The 19909-nt window shown below is 35.9% G+C and overlaps 1 protein-coding gene across 1 annotated transcript; it reads right to left on the reverse strand.

The window, feature by feature from the left end:
- Window positions 1-1358: 1358 nt before the first annotated feature.
- LOC129257416 (xylulose kinase-like) lies at window positions 1359-19220 on the reverse strand. Its single transcript, XM_064096853.1, has 9 exons — window positions 18955-19220; window positions 13039-13121; window positions 9995-10145; window positions 9247-9333; window positions 5859-5987; window positions 4696-4761; window positions 3823-3895; window positions 3217-3335; window positions 1359-1607 (listed from the first exon to the last, which is right to left on the reverse strand). Exons 1-9 carry the CDS (start codon window positions 19006-19008, stop codon window positions 1368-1370), a joined length of 1002 nt encoding a protein of 333 aa, XP_063952923.1. The 5' UTR covers window positions 19009-19220; the 3' UTR covers window positions 1359-1367.
- Window positions 19221-19909: the final 689 nt, after the last annotated feature.

Consider the following 19909-nt stretch of genomic DNA (forward strand, 5'->3'; position numbering starts at 1 on the left):
AACTCAGTGGTTAAAAAGCGCAGATAAATACATACAATCTTTCACTACTGTACTGTACACGTTATACATAGTCTACGAAAATGCATACAAAACCGACATTTGTAAAATTTGAATATTCAACTTTGATACCTTATAAAATTGTTAAAAAGAATGACACCAATTTAGAATTGCATCCACGTGATAATAGTATATCAATAAAGTTTTCTGAAACATTTCAAGGTAATTGCTTAATTTTTCTTAGATTTATGTAAAATCATGTATTTCCAAAATTTTCAATTTTTGGGAAAAAATGACAAAAATGCAGTTTTCTACTAAAAAATCTCAGCCAAATTATCTTTTTATCCCCTATAAATAGTACCAAATTGTAGGAAATTTATTTCTCTTTCATATGACACTAATTTTGTTGCAATTACATGTTCATGTCAAAATCTATGTACGAAAATTCAAATTTTCTGAAAATTTGGCGGCCATTTTGGATTTATGCAAATTAGACGTCTCTCCACTGCTGGGATTTTTCTGGACTTTTAGTATGTCATTTTGGGGACTTCAGGGAAATGCATTGTGGTAAAAAAAATTCTATTGCAATTTGTTTGCGGTTGACCCCCAAAATCAGTTATTTTTCCTGGACTATTAGACCAGCCTTAACTATCAGGACATCCATGATGTCGTCAAGAAAGGAGAATAGACTTGCAAAGGACGGATTTCAAATGTTGTGTTATTCATGAGGGTCTTATTTCCATGAAAACTGCCAAGGTATTGAATGACTGTGGCCAGTCACGAAAGAAGGAGTTATGATGGACTTTTGATAAGCAGTGTGGAAGAGGTACGGTCTCTCCAGGACTCCGGATCAAGTCTAAAAGCATTTTCGAACAGTAAACAAACTGCATTTTATCCTACACTAATCAGAAACCAGCTTTGTTTAATAGTCATCTACAGGCCTGACCATCTGTGACACACAAATATGACAAATTTGAAATTACAATTTCCAGGACAATAACAGGCACTGAAGTTGGCTGCATTCTTATGATTTGATGAATTGGAAATGATGAAATATTACTATATATGTTGTTTTCAGCTAGTGGTCATATGACATGTAATGAACATAATGATCTGCATGAAGAGGAAGAGTGATGGCTTTTTCATTGGACATGAAACAGTGCATATCATGCAACAAATAATATACAACACATTATTTTGACCAAGTTCACTTCTGGGATCAATCAAAAAAGAATTCACCCAAAATATCACAAAAGGCCCATTCAAGTTCAGAAAGAGCCCATGTAAATTGCACTAGGTTTGATACAAAAAGACTCACTTTCAATAGACTAGTGTAAGTAAAATCGCTCCCCATGCAAAAACAATCTTTTTTAACTGGATATATCTGAAAAATGTAAATATAATGAGCAGAAGAATAAAAAGCTCCTTTCCAGAGAATAGTACTTCTTGCCCTTCCATGTACCTACAGAGTATTCAATATGTGAAGTGGTGAATAATCTTCTATTTTTTATTGAATAAACTATCTTACCTGGATTATCTCCAGTAAATGCAATGATGGCACATTCGGGGGAGAAACCATAACGATCTACATAATAACCTGAAATTTTGCCCTAGGGGGAAATAAAACACAATAATCATAAATAAATCTCTGTTAGTATTACAAAGGACTTTTTTTTTCATTGGGTTTGCATTTTCATTTGCTTTTTGAAATAAAACTGATAATTATACCTTAAGCTAATTGAAACATACATACCAAAGAGAAATTCCATCTAGTATACATGTACATATGTCCAACCCATCTACTGCATATGCTGTACCTTGTTGAAATTATTTGTCTCTGTTATAAACAAGTGGAACGCCTCTGGCAGTCTCGCCTGCATTGTGCGGTTCAATATAGCAGCAGTGCTGACTTTGAATTAGCATTGTTCCAATGAAACAGTTCTAGGCATGTCTTTATGTATATTCATTCGGTGGGCTGATGTCACATCCCCACTTTCCTTTCTTCTTATGTCATTACATGAAATCCTAATCGTTTCATTTTTTCATAAATGTGTAAATGACGCATCTCCATTATGATGAAATAAGTTGCAGCAATAAAAAACTAATGCACTTATAATCAGTTGTCAATTCAATTTTTGTTAGTTCTTGGTAGAAAATATTTTAATAAACCTAATTTCATCTAATAAAATACAAAAGAATAAGTGGGAATATGACATCATCAGCACACCTAATGAATATTCATGAAGACATGCCTAGAACTGTTTCACCGGAATAATGCAAATCTCTAAATTCAATAACTTTGTTATTTGTTATCCGATCTTGATCAAATTTTCATCATTTTGCTTTGTGAATTTTACTTTATTTATTGAGAGATAAATATCTTCAGCCCAGAGCATCCCTTTAAGATTTCGATATTGATTCCCCCAACATGGTCAAAGTTCATTAACCCTAAATGACCTTTGACCTTGGTTATGTGACCTGAAACTCAGGCAGGATGTTCAGTAATAATTGATTACCCTCATGTCCAAATTTCATGAACTGGGTCCATTATGATGACATTTCAAAAACTTAACCTTGGTTAAGATTTCAATGTGAAGACGCCGCCGCCGTCAGAAAAGCAGCGTCTATAGTCTTGCTCTGCAGGCGAGACAAAAATCACAATACTCTCGTCATCCCTTAAACAGTTTGTGAGGTGAAGTAAGAGTAGAGACAACAAATCAGGATCCCATATACATGTATCAAATTGCCCAAAAGAATAAGCTTTCAACCATTACCACAACTAGACATGAGTACATTGATCGACATTTGTAGCAAGTAGTTATTCAAAGTAAATTATCACCTATACTTAAAATTCTCTCATTAAAACAACCCCCTACCAAGGAAATAAAGTATTAAATGTGACATCATGAGGTTGTTTTTATGTATTTCAACATGTTCATGACCATAATTCAGTAAAGCTTGATAACAAACCTCCCACCACATCAAATCTGGCATGAATTGTTTCATGGTGGCCCGATATGTGGAACCAGTCCAATTTACACTGATTTCAATGGTCATAATTAGGTATTCATGTATTTTATCATGCTCTGCAGAGACAAAATGCTGAAGTGCAAAACAATTTTTGTGACGTCATCAACTTCATTACTAAATAATGAGCGTATATATATCATGGAAAATGTAATGATAATAACCCTTTACTATAAATCTACCTATACCTACCAGATTTGTATAGGAAGGTACTGACTGACCAAGTCTCTGGGAGAGGCCTGGTGCACATGCAGATAATGCTGCCTCAGACCACTGCTTGGTGTTAATGTCAAGTAAATTCATTCCAGATCCTAAAACAAAATAAATACATATATACAAAACCAAGGCTTAAAAAATGTACTGTTAGAATATCTAAGTCTTCCTGTACCACTCTTAGGGGGGGGGGGGGGGAGGGTGAATGAAAGATAAGAAGATACAGTAATTATCCATGTAACTATTATTAATTCTGTGAACAGTATCAACTACATGATAAATACACCACACATGTAAGGTTTTGTATTTGAATCAAACCACTGCATTCTGATTTTGTATGTTTATTTGTTTTTTTATATGTCCTTGAGAGCCTCATTTAAAACATCTACAGACTAAATAACATATCGCATTGATTCATCAAGTCGTAACTTCTGCTCTATGTATATTCAGTTTATCTATCAAGTTTTTCAAAGAGACATCTTTTATACACGATCCATATCACCAAGCTATGAATTTCTTTACAGTAATGTAGCTTGAACAAAGCACTTTTTGAAAATCATGATTTTGCTCTAATTGTCTACTTACCATCACTATGATCTATAGCAGCATAGTCACCCAAGAGTAAGGAAGCAACAAAACTGCTCACTAGAGAGATTCGCTGTAAGGGGAAATGAATAACAAAAACTCCCAACTCATGTATTCTGGCATAAGGTCATGGGCAGATTGAGGGTATAATTAATGATGGGACAAACTGTTTCATTCCAGCAGAAATTTTCTGACATACATAGATAGATAACAAACTTAGGTTCTCTGGCACAAGCCTGCTTTTATAACCTTTGCTCATTCTCCTGAAGACGATAAGAACGCACTTGTCAAACTGTCGAGTTTGGGTGGTCCTTTTCAGCACCGATATATGCCCACGAGAGAATACATTGTGTAACGTGAAACTGTCACACACAAACACATAGAATATAATGAAACAATAAATAAAAGACTATGTTTCCACATACCCTTTTTTCAACCAAATGGGAACTACATGGGAAATAGATGTTTGTCAAAGTGGTAGCCTTTTTTAATGTGGAGATGTAACTGTTACACTTTGCTCAGGATAAGAATGGGCATAATAAAGCAAAAAAAAATTGTCCAACAGAATGGATATAACAGTGATCTCAAATACTTCACACATGTTGAATTTAATGTACCACTAGAAATCTCAAATCACCTGGTAGGTGTTTACAAAGATTGAAGTCTGACTAAAACTTGTAACTAGTGCCAACGTGCACATGATGTCTAACGCACAGACTCATTGATTGATATGCAGCAGCGCATGTCTCACGAACATGATCTGACCAATTCAGTGATGTTTTACATCTCATGCAACTGGGAAATTAGGTTTCACTTTTTAAATAGTCACACCTAAATCATGGGGGAATCCCCCCTCCTAGGTATCATACCTACCTCTGTATCTACATAAGCATTCGGTTGATCCTGAAAGACTTTAGCTATCTGATTTCCAGTAAATCTCTGTCACGAAAACAAAAATGAAACTTACTAAACATTATTTTCCAAAGGAACCATACAGTAAATAATGCTAAATAATGATATCTTCAACATGCATGGTATTTGAATCATATGAAACCTAATAGAATAGATATAGTATGCACCAGTAGAGAATGATGAAGTTTCTCATAGAGAAACTTCCATATCTGGTTATTATCTGTATAGAGATAGCTATATATAAAACTTTTGTTTTCTCTAAACCATGATAAAATCTGTTTCACATTAAACCGAACACTTTCAAGATATTTCATTAAAGGGATGGTCCAGGCTAAAATTATCTATATCTAAATAAATAGAGTAAAATTCACTGAGCAAAATGCTGAAAATTTCATCAAAATTGTACAATAAATAACAAAGTTATTGAATTTTAAAGTTTGTCAATATTTTGTGAAAACAGTTATATACACATCATCATGAATATTCATTAGGTGGGCTGATGATGTCATATCCCCACTTTCCCTTTTCTTATGTTATTACATGAAATCATAATTGATTCATTTTTTCATAAATGTGTAAATGATGTGTCTCCATTATGATGAAATAAGTTGCAGCAATAAATAACTAATGCACTTAATCATGCACTTAATCAGTTGTCAATCCAATTGCTTTAGTTCTTGGTAGAAAATTTTTGAATAAACCTAATTTCATATAAAAGAACAAGTGGGGATATGACATTATCAGCCCGCCTAATGAATATTCATGAAGACATGCCTAGAACTGTTTCACCGGAATAATGTAAATCTTTACAATTCAATAACTTTAGTAAACTATTTGTTTCCCAATTTTGATCAAATTTTCAGCACTTTGCTCAGTGAATTTTACTCTATTTATTGCTCCAGCCTGGACCATCCCTTTAATGATTCGGACTCATACGGCACATAAGTTTATATATTCTGATATTGTGCAGCAATGGCAGAAGTGGAAAAGATAATGACGAATGAGCAAAATCATTATTGAATATAATTTAACTGGATAAATTTTACCTTTGACAGTACCTTTACATTTAGAGTATTCTACTGGAACCAGCAAATAATTTATATTTCTGCTGCTGGATACTATACCTCATATGCTCTGGATCCGGTAATATTGGCAAGATTCTGAGGTCCACCTAGTGCATCTTCAAGGTTCTTACAATGTACAGCAGTACTAGAATCCATCCAGATTGGAGATTCTTTCACAGCAAATGAATCCTGAGGTAAAAATAAACCAAAATTTTTATGAATTATAAGCATCAGTCAAATACATGTTGGGGAAACAAAGATTTAAGTGTGACTAAATGCTGCACTTAAATTCAGTTCTGCATGGTCTTTAACACATCACTGTATTAATCAGATCTTGCTCATAGGACATACACAACTGCATACTAAACAATGAGATTGTGCCAATGACAGAAGGCACTTAAGAATGACATTGAATCACACGTAACATTTTGGGAACAGCCCCTGACTTATCAAAATGAATTTATCAAATATCCCAGATTTGAAACAAATATGAAACATAATGAACAGATAGCTAAATCAATCAAAATAACAAAGTCTAAAACGAATTCTTCGCCTTCAGTAATCAGCAATATAATATTGTATGATCTATAATTTGTAAATGTCTGGTGTGTTAGACACTGGCGTAAATCCGTGTTGATGGGTGGGGGGGATGACTGAAATATTTTGGCATTTTTTTGCAATCATGTTTTTATATATGCAAGGAATTGTCATTGATATGTCCACAGTGGCGACCCTGGGTCACGGCATTGGGGGGGGGGGGGGGCACCAGCAAAATTTTTGAATGACTGAGTGAGTGACCTAATAGAGACATTTTAAGGACAATGTCATTAAACGGATATGTATCTCACTGATCAAATAATGCGAGCGCGAAGCGCGAGCTGAAATTTTTTCATATTCACACCTAAAAAGGGACATTATAATCAAATTTTTGTAATCATGATAGGTACCTGTCTCGCTTAACAATGTGAGCGCGAAGCGCGAGCTGAAAACTTAGATAATTCGGACCTGAAGTGGGGTATTCTAAGGTTTCTTTGTAGGAATTAACTAGGACCATACGTATTTCATTAACCAAATGACGCGAGCGCGAAGCGCGAGCTGAAAATTTTTGATATTCAGATCAGAAGAAGGGACATTTTAAGGACTGATTTTAGGAATTCATGAAGAGCAGACATATCTCACCAATCCACTAATGCGAACGTAATCACGGACAGGAAATGTTTCATATATACGAAGACCTTAACATGGGGCAATCACTTTTGAGTCATGAAAAAGAAGCATATGTCACTACATAAAACAATGATAACTCAAGTGCTAGGAAATATATTTGGTTTATATTGACTTGATTGATTTTATTTGTCAGGTAACTATGAACAAGTACAAGAAAATATGAACAGAAGTGTATACCTTGACAGGATTGCCCATGAAAGCCGAGATGGCTTATTTCCAATGGGGTCCTTACTTGAAAACGGGATGTTTTAGTACAACAGGATTATATATCTCGTTAAACAGACAATGCGAGCACCAGGAACAATGAAGACGTAGGCCCTGGGCAAATTATGTTTCATATTTAAGTTATGATAAAAATGTTTCTTATGTAATGTAACTTAACATAGTTATAATGTAATATGACATTCTAATGAATAATATTTTCTTCTTTCCCACTACGTTTCTCTTCCTTTCTCCCTCTTTTCTCCTCTTCCCCCTTTCCCCGTTTTTTTTTTTTTTGTCAGCCGATGGGGGGGATGTGCCCCCCATGTCCCCCGTAGTTACGCCACTGTATGTCCATATGGCAAATACCCCTCCAATATTATTATCTTTTTTACCCCATGATGGTTTAACCCTAAATAGACTGGGCTATTTCAACGCCTAAGAAGACTGGGGGGGGGGGGGGGGGCTGATTCAGCCCCCCCTTATGATCTCGGCCGTTGACCGCGCGATCGCGACGAAAATTGGCACGTACGTTACCCATGGCATTATCTACAAAACTATAATATCAAATTCTGCAAAAAATCTCATTGCTCATTAATTATGCTAATTTATGCATAAAATCATAAGTTTGCTCTAATTAATAAAATAATGCCCCTAAAATGCTCTTTTTTGTTTCACATACTCTAGATAGGCATCTGATCAAATTAATTTTTTTTTTAATTCAACATCACATTTATTTTCTTATGTATTCTATTGTTTTCTTAATTTCTTATGTATTTCTTTGTTTTTTATTGTTTTTTCAATGGAAATTGTCAGGGACTTTATTTTGACCATAAAAAAGATAAAATCAATTGATATTAAGCAGTAAAAGGAAAAATAATGATACATATATAAATTTTGGCTAAAAGCACTATTTGCATTGGATTTGTACACAAATTCACGTTTTTTAGTAATTTTTGGTCTCCATGCACTTACGAAATGTTGCGTAATTTCAGAACCGCGTACCTGGGGGTCACAATTTTGGTCTCAAAAGTTGCGCGAGACTTGAAAGTAAAAAGTCAGCGAGCGACGTGGTCAAAAAATTTTGCACGGCAGATTTATCGCGAAAAATGTTGAGGGGGGGGCTGAATCAGCCCCCCCCCCAGTCTTTTTAGGGTTAATGGTTTTATTAGAGATTACATTCAACAAATTTTTGACATTCCATCTTAATCCCTTCCCAAAGACCCCAACATTGATGAATTGGAAGAAACGGGGGTTTCTCTTCAATGTTATAATAAGGACATTAGTATTTCGTTTGGAAATGGTGAACTGGCTCTTTATTTGCATTTTATGATTCAATAATATTATTTTATTTGTTAAGCGGTTTTTTTGGAAGAATTTTCACCAATAAAACAATTATCTCTTGTGATTTTTTTTTCATTTCTTTCGTAAAAAGTGGGGGGGATGTTTGTACAGGCCATCCCACCTCCTCGAAAAGTGGGAGGGATATATCCCCCCATCCCCCCCGGTATTTACGCCAGTGGTGTTAGATAAGATTTTGTTTCCATTTGAGCTCCAAAATCAAAAAGTAAATCATACAAACTTACAAAGTATATAGACTTTGATAAAACATAAATCAGAGGATGTGTGCAATGCATCATTGAGGAAAACAAAACTCATATTATTAAAGATCCTGGAGCTTATACAAGTATTGTGGTAGGTTTTTCTTTCTTATCCTGGTCATCTTTGATTGTTTTGTCCAAGAATTGAGGGTGTATCAAATGCCTGAATCAATTCAATATTCTGGAGTACAGCTAAAAACCAATCTATTTTATTCATCATATGAACTTGATACCAGGGCCAGTAACACACAAATTTGCTGTAAATTGCAAAGAGGTATAGAGGCAATGGCCAATCTAGTTGTTTGATGCATTAGATGCATATTTTTTTTTTTACAAGACTGATCTGTAACTAATCAGATTTGGTTTTTGAATTTTGAATTCATCACAAATCTTTGTAATAGACTACATATTACTCATACCTGTAGCTGCTCTTTTAAGAGTTTATCTGACTGGAGTTTGTTCAGTACAGCCTGAGATCCATTTTCCCAGAACACACTCCCATGTTGCTTTCAAAACAAAAAGCAAAAGAAATGACATAGATACACTTTCTCCTCTCAAATATAATGATTGGAAAAGAAATCAAATAACTTATGCAAGATAAACCACCCAAATCACCTTTTTTAAAAGAGATTCTTTTATACTCGTACTTTATGTCTAACACTATCATTCACATTGATACTACACTTGATGCCTCAGTGAGGAGGTAGGGATTGGCTCTTTATGTAAGTGACATGGGAATAGAAAATATGTGCGACTTTCTTCTTTGCTTTAGGAGAGATTGAAGTAGCCTTTCTTTTTCTGTATTTTTATGTCAATGGTTAACAATACCAAGTTCTAGATATGAAGGAATATGGAATATTTAATAATAACTGCCTACAAATGAAATTTTTTGCCTAGCTTCAAATACCGCATAACAAAATAATTTTCATCAGTTACAATGTATAAATCATTGCCCCCCCCCCCCCGCCCGAGCCTTATCACACAATCTCTATCACTTATAATTTTTAACTCCATGATACATGTATTTCTTAACTCTTTTAATGCCATATCAGCTCCATGGGATTTATATGTATCTCATGCTGCTGATTGGCAAATTTTCCTGAATAATGACTTCACTCTCTGTGCAATATGAGGTACGTGTTGTTGGCAGTAAATGTATCAACTCACCTGTCCTGTTCCTGACAAAGCAGCTACTTTGCTGAAGTCCAGTTTGTGTGCTTTCAATCTGTCAAGGAGAATGTCCATTGCTTTGACCCACATGATGGTTGGTGAGGTAACAGTCAACTGGTCATCATGAATATGGACTCCACCCTCAGTTCTATGGCACATGAAACAAATATAGTTTAAAGTGACAGGTAATTCCTTTGGAAGTCAAAGATTTTGATGAAAATGAAAACACACTCCAAGCTGAGCACTCGCAAATCACTCACTGTAGTCTGGTACGAAAGGTTTTAAGTTTGTAAACAAGAAGTCATCTGACTCTAATGTTCACTTTTATAAGCCCATGGCGGGGGGGGGGGGGAAATTTTCATAAAGTTCAACAAAACTGTGCTCAAATCACTTTAGAAATGAAAAGCGCCCCAGTGACAAGCTCGGTTATTTCCCTTCCTTACTTTCCAGTTTCTTTAAATAAAAATTATGCATCCTAACCCCCTTTGAATTTTTTTTCTGTGTATGGCCATGTATAAGCCAGCATTTATATGTTATTACAAATTATAAAGTCAAACAAGGGATCCTAAAAGACCACTGTAAAAAAAATACACTGGAGAATGGAGACTGACTGTTGAATGCACAGTTTTAGAAACAACTATTAAAAAATCATACATAAGTCCAAAATGCACACTTCTGTTTGAGTACTAGTATTAAACAAAGTTGGGTTTGATTAAAACTCTCTCTGTGATTGACCCCTGGAGAGGATTCATAAATCTGTTTGTATTTACTATGTATGACTTTTGGAGCTTTAAACATCTTAACAAAGATTTATTGCAACAGACTGATACTTTCTACATTAATCTCATTCATATTGTAGCAAATCATATACTTTGCAACAAGAAGATATTGCAGGCATATTTGGACTAAAGGCATGATTAAAAATGACAAGGAAGGATAATCCACCTGACTTGCCATAGTTCTTTTTTAAAGACATAAACTGTGTGAATCAGCTCTCTGACCACTGCAGGTAATAGCAAAGATGTGTCATTCTCCTATTAATCCGATTGGGAAGTCATAAATTTTAAACCATGCTAGTAGTAGACATGTTTGTGTAGACTCTGGGCTTTCCTATGCATACTGTAGATTGAACATTTTACTACAGGTTTAACCTTTAAAAAGATTCATGTAAATGTACACGCAGGTATGAACTCCGAGTTACACACATTTTTCTTACTGAATAAATACTGGAGGGCAAAGTGGAGGAGTGGATAAGGGCGATTGCTGAGAGTGTGAGGTAAATCCAGCCACCCCCGTTTCCAGGGACAAACTGGATTTATAACTTTGGAATGATGTTGATGATGAAAAAAGAGGTATCTTTCCAAAGGTAAAATACAAAAGTCAAAGAAAAGAGATAGGTTATTTACAATGTAGGAAAGGTTGGGCAATCAATTGATCTTATTGTGAGGTACTAGTAAATGTACATAGAAATCTAGTTGTAAATATACGGTATAGAGTTAGTTTTCAAAAGTGTGGTCATCATCATATCAGCCATGTTCAGCCCCCTGCAAGGCGAAGGCCTCCTCAAGTTGGTGCCAAAGGTGCTTGTTTTGTGCTGATGCAATCCACTCTGTGCCAATGAACTTTGTGAGCTTGTCACTCTTTTTCACTTTTTGTCTACCCTGATTTCGTGATCCTAGCCATGGTCTCCATTCTGTTATGCGTTTGGTCTATCTATTGTCATGTGATCTTGCAAGGTGGTCAGCTCATCTCCATTTAATTGTTTAAATTGCTTTGATTATATCTATTACTCTAGTATAGCTCCTAATCCACTGTATGGTTTTCCTGTTATGTTTTGATATCCGTAGCATTATACGTTCCATACTACTGTGTTGAGTGGTTTTTAATTTCTGTTCCATTTTCTTTGTTACAGACCAGGTTTCAGAACCACAGGTCATTGCCGGTATAACACATTGGTTAAAGGGCAAGTCCACCCCAACAAAAAGTTGATTTGAATAAAAAGAGAAAAATCCAACAAGCATAACACTGAAAATTTCATCAAAATCGGATGTAAAATAAGAAAGTTACAACATTTTAAAGTTTCACTTAATTTCACAAAACAGTTATATTCACATCCTTGTCAGTATGCAAATGAGGAGACTGATGACATCACTCACTCACTATTTCTTTTGTATTTTATTATGTAAAATATGAAATATTACAATTTTCTTTTTGTTGTCGAGTGAAACAACAATTAATTCCTCCCTGAACATGTGCAATTAGCATTGTTTAATACTATATGTTTCAATCAAGTTGGTCCTTATTGTCAAATCTGTAAAAAATGAAATATTGTATAATTCAAACAATAAAAAACAAAAGATATAGTGAGTGAGGGACATCATCGACTGTCTCATATGCATGTCACTGAGTTGTGCATATCACTGTTTTGTAAAAAATTAGCAAAACTTTAAAATTTCATAACTTTCTTATTTTACATGCGATTTTTATGAAATTTTCAGCATTATGCTTGTTTGATTTTTCTCTATTTATTCAAATCAACATTTTTCTGAGGTGGACTTGTCCTTTAAAGACATTTTGCTTTTGAAAAGGCAAATTGGCGTATTGCTCTTCATGTCATTGAAATTCCCCAAAGCGTTCCATCCAGCTCTTGTCCTCCTGAGAGCCCACCCCCTCAAGAACAGAAAATTCCTTTAACCCATGTAGTGGAATCCATTACAAAACTTTGCCTATTTGAATGAACTTGGTATTGATCTATGTGCAATGGTTTTACCATGATCCTTTACCAGAATGCATCCCCTACATATTAGCAATGCTTAACCATACGTTCTTACCTATTTTGTACAAATTAGGTAAAAACTGGACCTTAAAAACACAAATTTTTTGCATTTCAAGTACACTCTTTGCTAGACCACTGCTAATTCTACAATTCAAAGTGTGACAGGGGGGGGGGGTAGCTGTGTCTGCAATGTTGATGACCAAAACTAGGTGACAGGGTCAGAATCCCAGTCAACATGCCCAAAGACTGCTGCAAATCGACTTACCTATATTCTGGCAGATCATGATCAAAGTTAACACTGGTTTCCACAACAACGTGAAGTGCATCATTGACAGCAATTGCTTTAGCCTGGTTAGGGCAAATAAACAAAAAGGAACGTAGTGACAGATCATTATCGGACTAGATAGCAGGGATATACCGTACCTATTTCTTCATGCATTAGAAATCCACTGCAGATTAAATAACATCACATTAACAATCGCGAGTATCGCACAGGCCGCCGGCCAGGCATACTTGTGATTGTCAAGTTTTTTTAATTGACAGTGTATTTATAATGTTCACATGAAGAAAATACGTAATAGATTTAAATAATTAATTTTGAGACTAATGCAACCATGGAAAAGGAGCGAAATAGTTTAGTTGCTTATGATAATTTTTCTTTTGCATCGATTCATTTATATAAAAAAAAACAAGTCGTGAAAATGACAGTCGAATTTCCATGGACTCATCCCAATGGTTCGTGCAGTGCAACATGCACGAATAATCACCTGGGTAACTTAAAATGTTAATTGTTATAAACAAACATTTTGCATATTCTGGAGGGTGTTTCACAAAGATTTAAATATGACCTAAAGCTGCACTTAAAAGCGGACGCGCAGATGATATACAACGCACAAAATACGCAGTAGTAGGCATTCTCTTGGCTTGGCATGATCTGACCAATGCGGTCATGCATTTTATACTGCATGCAACTACTAGGCATTTAAGTACGATTCTAATACCCCGTTTAGATCTGCCAAAAATCTGGAGTTCCTCCTGAGGTTACCGCAGGTCGTTCTAGATGAGTCGTTAGATCTAAACGGTCTAGGCACAAAGGACAAGTCTGTGGTACATCTGCGGTAAAAATCACGCTAGGCAGTTTAGCATGACCTAGCACAACGTCTAGCGTGGTCCACTGTTTGAGAGTACTGGTAGATCTAAATAGCTCTGGGGTAGAAAATGGAAGTAATCTTGGTAAAGTGTGCAATTATTGAAACAGAAAATAAACAAATATAATAGAAAAAGAAATAGAATTATAGAAATAAATACATAAGAAATTATAGAAAATAAAATGGACAAAAGAAAAAAATATGGGAAAAATGAAAGATGAATTAACACGTTATTATAAACAAAGAAATACATAAGGTTTCATATAGAAAACAATTTTGTGTCTCGCCCTCTTACGAAAATAACCAGAAATATTGTGATTTGCGAGGGCACGCAACAGAATTGTATCGAAACTTCATTGTGAAATGACTGGGATGGAATAACACTTGTCATAACAGTTTTGCCCATAAACTTTAATGTTGACCCCAAAATGAACTTTGACCATATACCATGTGACCTCCGAACACAATAACATGCAGGTCTCCTAAGTACACCTACAACCCACGGTTGCAGAGTTATGTGTCACAAGAGAGTCTTGCATGTAAACTTTAACGTTGACATGAAAATGACCTTTTACCTTACCATGTGACCTCCGACTGCAGCATAACATGCAGGTCCCCCAAGTCCATCTACCATCCAAGTTTGGTTGAAAAGTGACTTACAGTTGCGGAGTTAGGTGTCATAAGAGTCTTGCATGTAAACTTTAACGTTGACCTGAAAATGACCTTTTACCTTACCATGTGACCTCCGACTGCAGCATAACATGCAGGTCCCCCAAGTCCATCTACCATCCAAGTTTGGTTGAAAAGTGACTTACGGTTGCGGAGTTAGGTGTCATAAGAGAGTCCTGTATGTAAACTTTAATGTTGACTTGAAAATGACCTTTGACCTTACCATGTGACTTCCGACTGCAGCATAACATGCAGGTCCCCCAAGTCCACCTACCATCCCAGTTTGGTTGAAAAGTGACTTACGGTTGCGGAGTTAGGTGTCATAAGAGAGTCTTGCATGTAAACTCTGACGTTGACCTGAAAATGACCTTTGACCTTACCATGTGACCTCCGACTGCAGCATAACATGCAGGTCCCCCAAGTCCACCTACCATCCCAGTTTGGTTGAAAAGTGACTTACGGTTGCGGAGTTAGGTGTCATAAGAGAGTCTTGCATGTAAACTTTAACGTTGACCTGAAAATGACCTTTGACCTTACCATGTGACCTCCGACTGCAGCAAAACATGCAGGTCCCCCAAGTCCATCTACCATCCAAGTTTGGTTGAAAAGTGACTTACGGTTGCGGAGTTATGTGTCATAAGGTTTGTGACGGACTGACGTCATTTGGATCCCTAAGTCTCGCCTTCACCTCCGGTGGGCGAGACAAAAAAAGGAAGACGAACGAAAATGAAAATGACAGAACAAAGAAAGAAGAAAAATCAGAACAAATAAATACATAATAATTGATAGAAGAAAAAAATAGTTGAAACATAGAAATACATAGAACTGACAGAAGAAAATAAAAACAGGTAAAAACAAAGAAATAGATAAGATTTGACAGAAAAGAGAATGAAAGAAGAATTAAAACACAAAGAAATACATGAGAATTGATAAAAGAAAATATTAAAGAAAACTTAAATCAATGAAATACATAATTGATTGGAGAAAAGAAAAGAGAAGAAGTGTGGAGCGTTGTGGCCCCGTGGATTAGTCTCCGCACTTAAGCGCCTATTATATCAGCTACAGCCGGGGAAATAATATGATACCAAGTGTATCAAAGCGCAGTTGAGTAAATGCACATAGTAACCGCGCTATATAAATGGACATATATTATCATCATTATTAATCAAAAATAGAAATACCTAAGACTTGATAAAGAAATCATAAAGAAAATGGAAGGAGAAAACAAAATATATACATGAGAATTGATAGACGATGGGAAATATTAAAACAAGGAAATCCATAACAATTTATAGAAAAAAATTAAATAGAACCAGAAAAATACATTGTTCTTGGAAAATATAAAAAGGAAAAAATGAAGAAAAAATAGAAATGTTTCAGAATCGATTGAGCACGCGATTACCGCAGACAATTGTTCTAATCTTAACAGCCCTTGCATGTGTACCTCGTGTTTTGATAAGGAATTTCATGAGCCTGTGTTCGTTCCAGACAATTGTCTAGTGTGACTCTAGAGAGACAGATCACGGGGTATAAGATTCCTATTATTTAAAAGGCTTACTTAAAATGCTTCTAAATCTTTGTGAAACACCCCTCCGATCTGAAATGATTTATTACTTAATTAGCCTAATAATTAGGCGAGATCTATTTGACTTGTGGCCCATGGTCTATGAAAGAAAGTTTTATGCAGTCTACCCCTGGAGGGGGCCACTTATGTTGACGAGTGAATACGCGACCAAAAAAAAAAAACGTGTAAAAAGGATGTCTTTATCAAGATAGGGCACATTACGTACGTAACGTATTAAGGGTGTCAAAAACACTAAAATAATTGAACAAGTGGAGCGCCTCTGGCAGTCTCACCTGCATCACGCGATTCAATATAGCAGCAGTGCTGACTTTGAAAAGTACTATAAAATAATTATTCACAAAAAACACCATTCATATAATGATACAATACTACGTTCATTGACAATAAATGACATTTGACCTTGATCATGCGACCCAAGACTTGTCAGTGATACTTGATTACCCCTATATCCACATTTTATAAACTATATCTATAAACTTTGAAAGTTGTGACAGCAATCTAATAATTACCTCCAAAATGGCCAAAGTTCAATGACCTTTGACTTTGGTCATGTGACCTGAAACTTGCATGAGATGTTCAGTGATACTTCATTACTCTTGTTATGTCCAAGTTTTATGAACTAGATCCATACACTTTCAGAGTTATGATGGTTATTCAACAAATATCCCCAACATGGCCAAAGTTCTTTGACCTTTGTCATGTGACCTGATGTTCGCACAGGATGTTCACTGATACCTGATTAACAGTTATGTCCCAGTTTCATGAAACAGATCCATAAACTTTTAAAGTTATGATGGTAATTAAACAGATACCCCCAACTTGGTCAACCAAAGTTCATTGACCCTTAATGGCTTTGACCTTGGTCATGTGACTTGAAACTCAGGAAGGATGTTCAGTAATACTTGCACCTTATGTCCAAGTTTCATGAACTAGGTCCATATACTTTCTAAGTTATGCTGTCATTTAAAAAACTTGACCTTCAGTAAAGATTTGGTGTTGACGCCGCTGCCGTCCGAAAAGCGGTGCCTATGCACTATAGTACTGTATACTCTATAGTCTCACTCTGCAATGGATGCAGGTGAGACAAAAAGTGTTTCTATTTCGCTACGAAAGCTACGTGGTTTGGGTCAAATTTGCAAGGGCATAAAAAATTAATACTAAAATGTTCTATTAAAGATGTACTCTTTGCTCTAACAGTCAACACTACTACGTGTTTAGAGTACGATTTGCGTGCGAGAGGTGGGGCCGTACTAAACCCAATGATGTATACTAGGTAAAACCGACGACCGACGTCTGTGACAACAATTAAAATATCGCTGTACTCGTTTAGTGGATTCAAAAGTGAAATTCAGGAAATACTTGCCAAGAGTATCGTTTTGTTTCCACTACTTGTTAAGGGTAGGGTTTCACACGCTAATACTTCTAGGTGCATTTTCAGAATATGGAAAATACTTGTTTAGGTAGACAGGAATAACCGTCGTTTCTGGGGATTTATTCAACAATTTCTGACATTTTACTGTAATCCCCATTTACCGACGGTAGGGTGTACGTGTGGGCTCGCATGTGTTCTCATTCCCTCCCTTTTGTCAATTCACAGTCCAAAGTTTGATGTAATTTTACACATCGAATTTACAATCTAAGGATGTATAAACAACAAACTTTTAAAAGTTGATATTTAAATGTTTAAATACTTTAAACGATATAGATGAAAAAGGCATGAAAAATATACTTTACCGATGTTTAATTGGGTTGAACACGATAAAAATGGTCAAAATGGCAGCCACACTATAAAATATTTACAAACGAACGTCAACAATCACGAATGTGATATCGATATTGCTTTCGATATTATACGATCTGCTCCATATGCGAACGAAACCGAAGATAAACGATACTACTTATACTAGTACTAGTACTAGTTATAATCGCGATATATCGATTCGAGACATTAAGTTAATAACGATAATGACGTCATTCAAGATGGCAACTTGCAAGAAAAACCGTCAGGTCAGGTGAAAATGTCTTAGATGACAGATTTCTCAATCATCCAGAGGATTTTTTTCAATAACTCCGGCCCAAGGTATGCAATTACTTAAGTTTTTTATATTTCCCTGATAATGGAAACCATGAAACTTTCAATTTTGCTTAAAAAACAGTTTTAAATCGCGATCTATAAAACGCTAGTTCACTATACGTTGGCTGTAGGTACGGGGCCCCATCCCCTTCAGTCTATGTATGGTGAGTGGAGCCAACGTAGTTCAGCGGAACAACCAAAATACAGAGACTGAAGCTTTTGGTCTATTGTTTAGGGTGCTTTTCAAAATCCCGCCATGGTCGTACATGGTTGATGGTAATTGGTATCCACTCGTCAATTGAAGTGCCCCCCCCCCCCCCCCGGGAGCCTGCTAGCTGCTGTACATTCATTCATAATCAGTCCCATCAGTTAGCAGCCTAACGTTAGTCCTGTACTGAGGGTGTAGATCTCTACTGTAGCCTAGGGCTAGGCTATAGTATACAGAAAAGACTTTCATTAATAAAAATAATACATCATCAACATTGTCCGTACAATCATTCACTATAAACTTACCTCGGGCGAAGTTCGTGCAGGCTCCACTGCACTCCACTTCACTACCACTACACTACGCTCCACCGTAGTGTAACGCCTACGGTAATGGAGTGGAGCCTGCACGAACTTCCCCCGAGGTACCGTACCGTAGCTAAACTCAGAGTCAGAGTCAGACTAAGTTTGGCCCGTCTTACACGTTAAACACGAACTTACTGTTTGAGTGCTAAAATCAAAACCAAGAAACAACTTGCTCTCTGATGATGCCATTTTAATGTAACAGCTTATGCACAGTGCTTCTAGCTATTCTAAGATCGAATATGGAGGATTCTGCACCGTCCTTCTCCTGAGTCCTATAGCGTTCAGGCTACATACCGTACACGTACTCTAGCTGAAGTCCCGCGGGGGCGCGGCGCGGCCACCGCCGCTGTAGCATAGCAAGCTGTGCATGCAATCCGGATCCACCACAAGAAATATACGGTACCCAATCGACCAAAAGTTGAATATAGTGTTTGTCGCCAGCTACCGTTAGAATTAAATCTCATAAAAATTTTAAGCAGACGCTTTCATGCTTTGGGGAGAGGAGTTTCCATTCGAAAAAAAAAGTTTAAAAGTTTCGCTTATTTTTCACAAAACAGTTATATGCACAAGTTAGTCAAATGCAAATGAGATAATGAATGATGTCCCTCACTCACTATTTATTTTGGTTTTTTTTTATTGTTTTAATTATACAATATTTCAATTTTTACAGATTTTAAAATAAGGACCAACTTGACTGAACCATAAAATGTTGAACAATGGTAATTCTACATGTTCAGGGAGAAATAAATCTTTGTTTCACAGGACAATGAGGAGAAAGTTCATATAAGAAAATATAAAAGAAATAGTGAGTGAGTGATCTTATTTTGTCAAATTAAGACAAACTTATTTTACATCCGCGATTTTGATGACATTTTCAGTGCTATGCTTCTCTTTTTATTCAAATAAACTTTTTGTTGGGGTGGACTTGTCCTTTAAAGGATGAAATAAATCAAAGAATAAGAGAGGGATATGTTCCCCTGTGAATTCCAGAGTATTGATTTTGTGACATAAGCCCCTCCCCCATTATCATGAGATTAATATATACTGTATATATATATATATATATATATATATATTACAGAATAAAGCA

The sequence above is a fragment of the Lytechinus pictus genome, chromosome 3, assembly GCF_037042905.1.
Source record: "Lytechinus pictus isolate F3 Inbred chromosome 3, Lp3.0, whole genome shotgun sequence".
Taxonomy (NCBI): Eukaryota; Metazoa; Echinodermata; class Echinoidea; order Temnopleuroida; family Toxopneustidae; genus Lytechinus; species Lytechinus pictus.

What these genes read in the sequence shown, in the direction of transcription:
- LOC129257416 (XM_064096853.1), bottom strand. Translation starts at nt 19,008, where the DNA reads ATGGCATCATCAGAGAGCAAGTTGTTTCTTGGTTTTGATTTTAGCACT. An exon ending in CTTTGTCAGGAACAGGACAG is followed by an intron (nt 9,334 to 9,994) that starts GTGAGTTGATAC and finishes TTGTTTTGAAAG; the next exon opens with CAACATGGGAGTGTGTTCTG. An exon ending in CCGGATCCAGAGCATATGAG is followed by an intron (nt 4,762 to 5,858) that starts GTATAGTATCCA and finishes TTTTCGTGACAG; the next exon opens with AGATTTACTGGAAATCAGAT.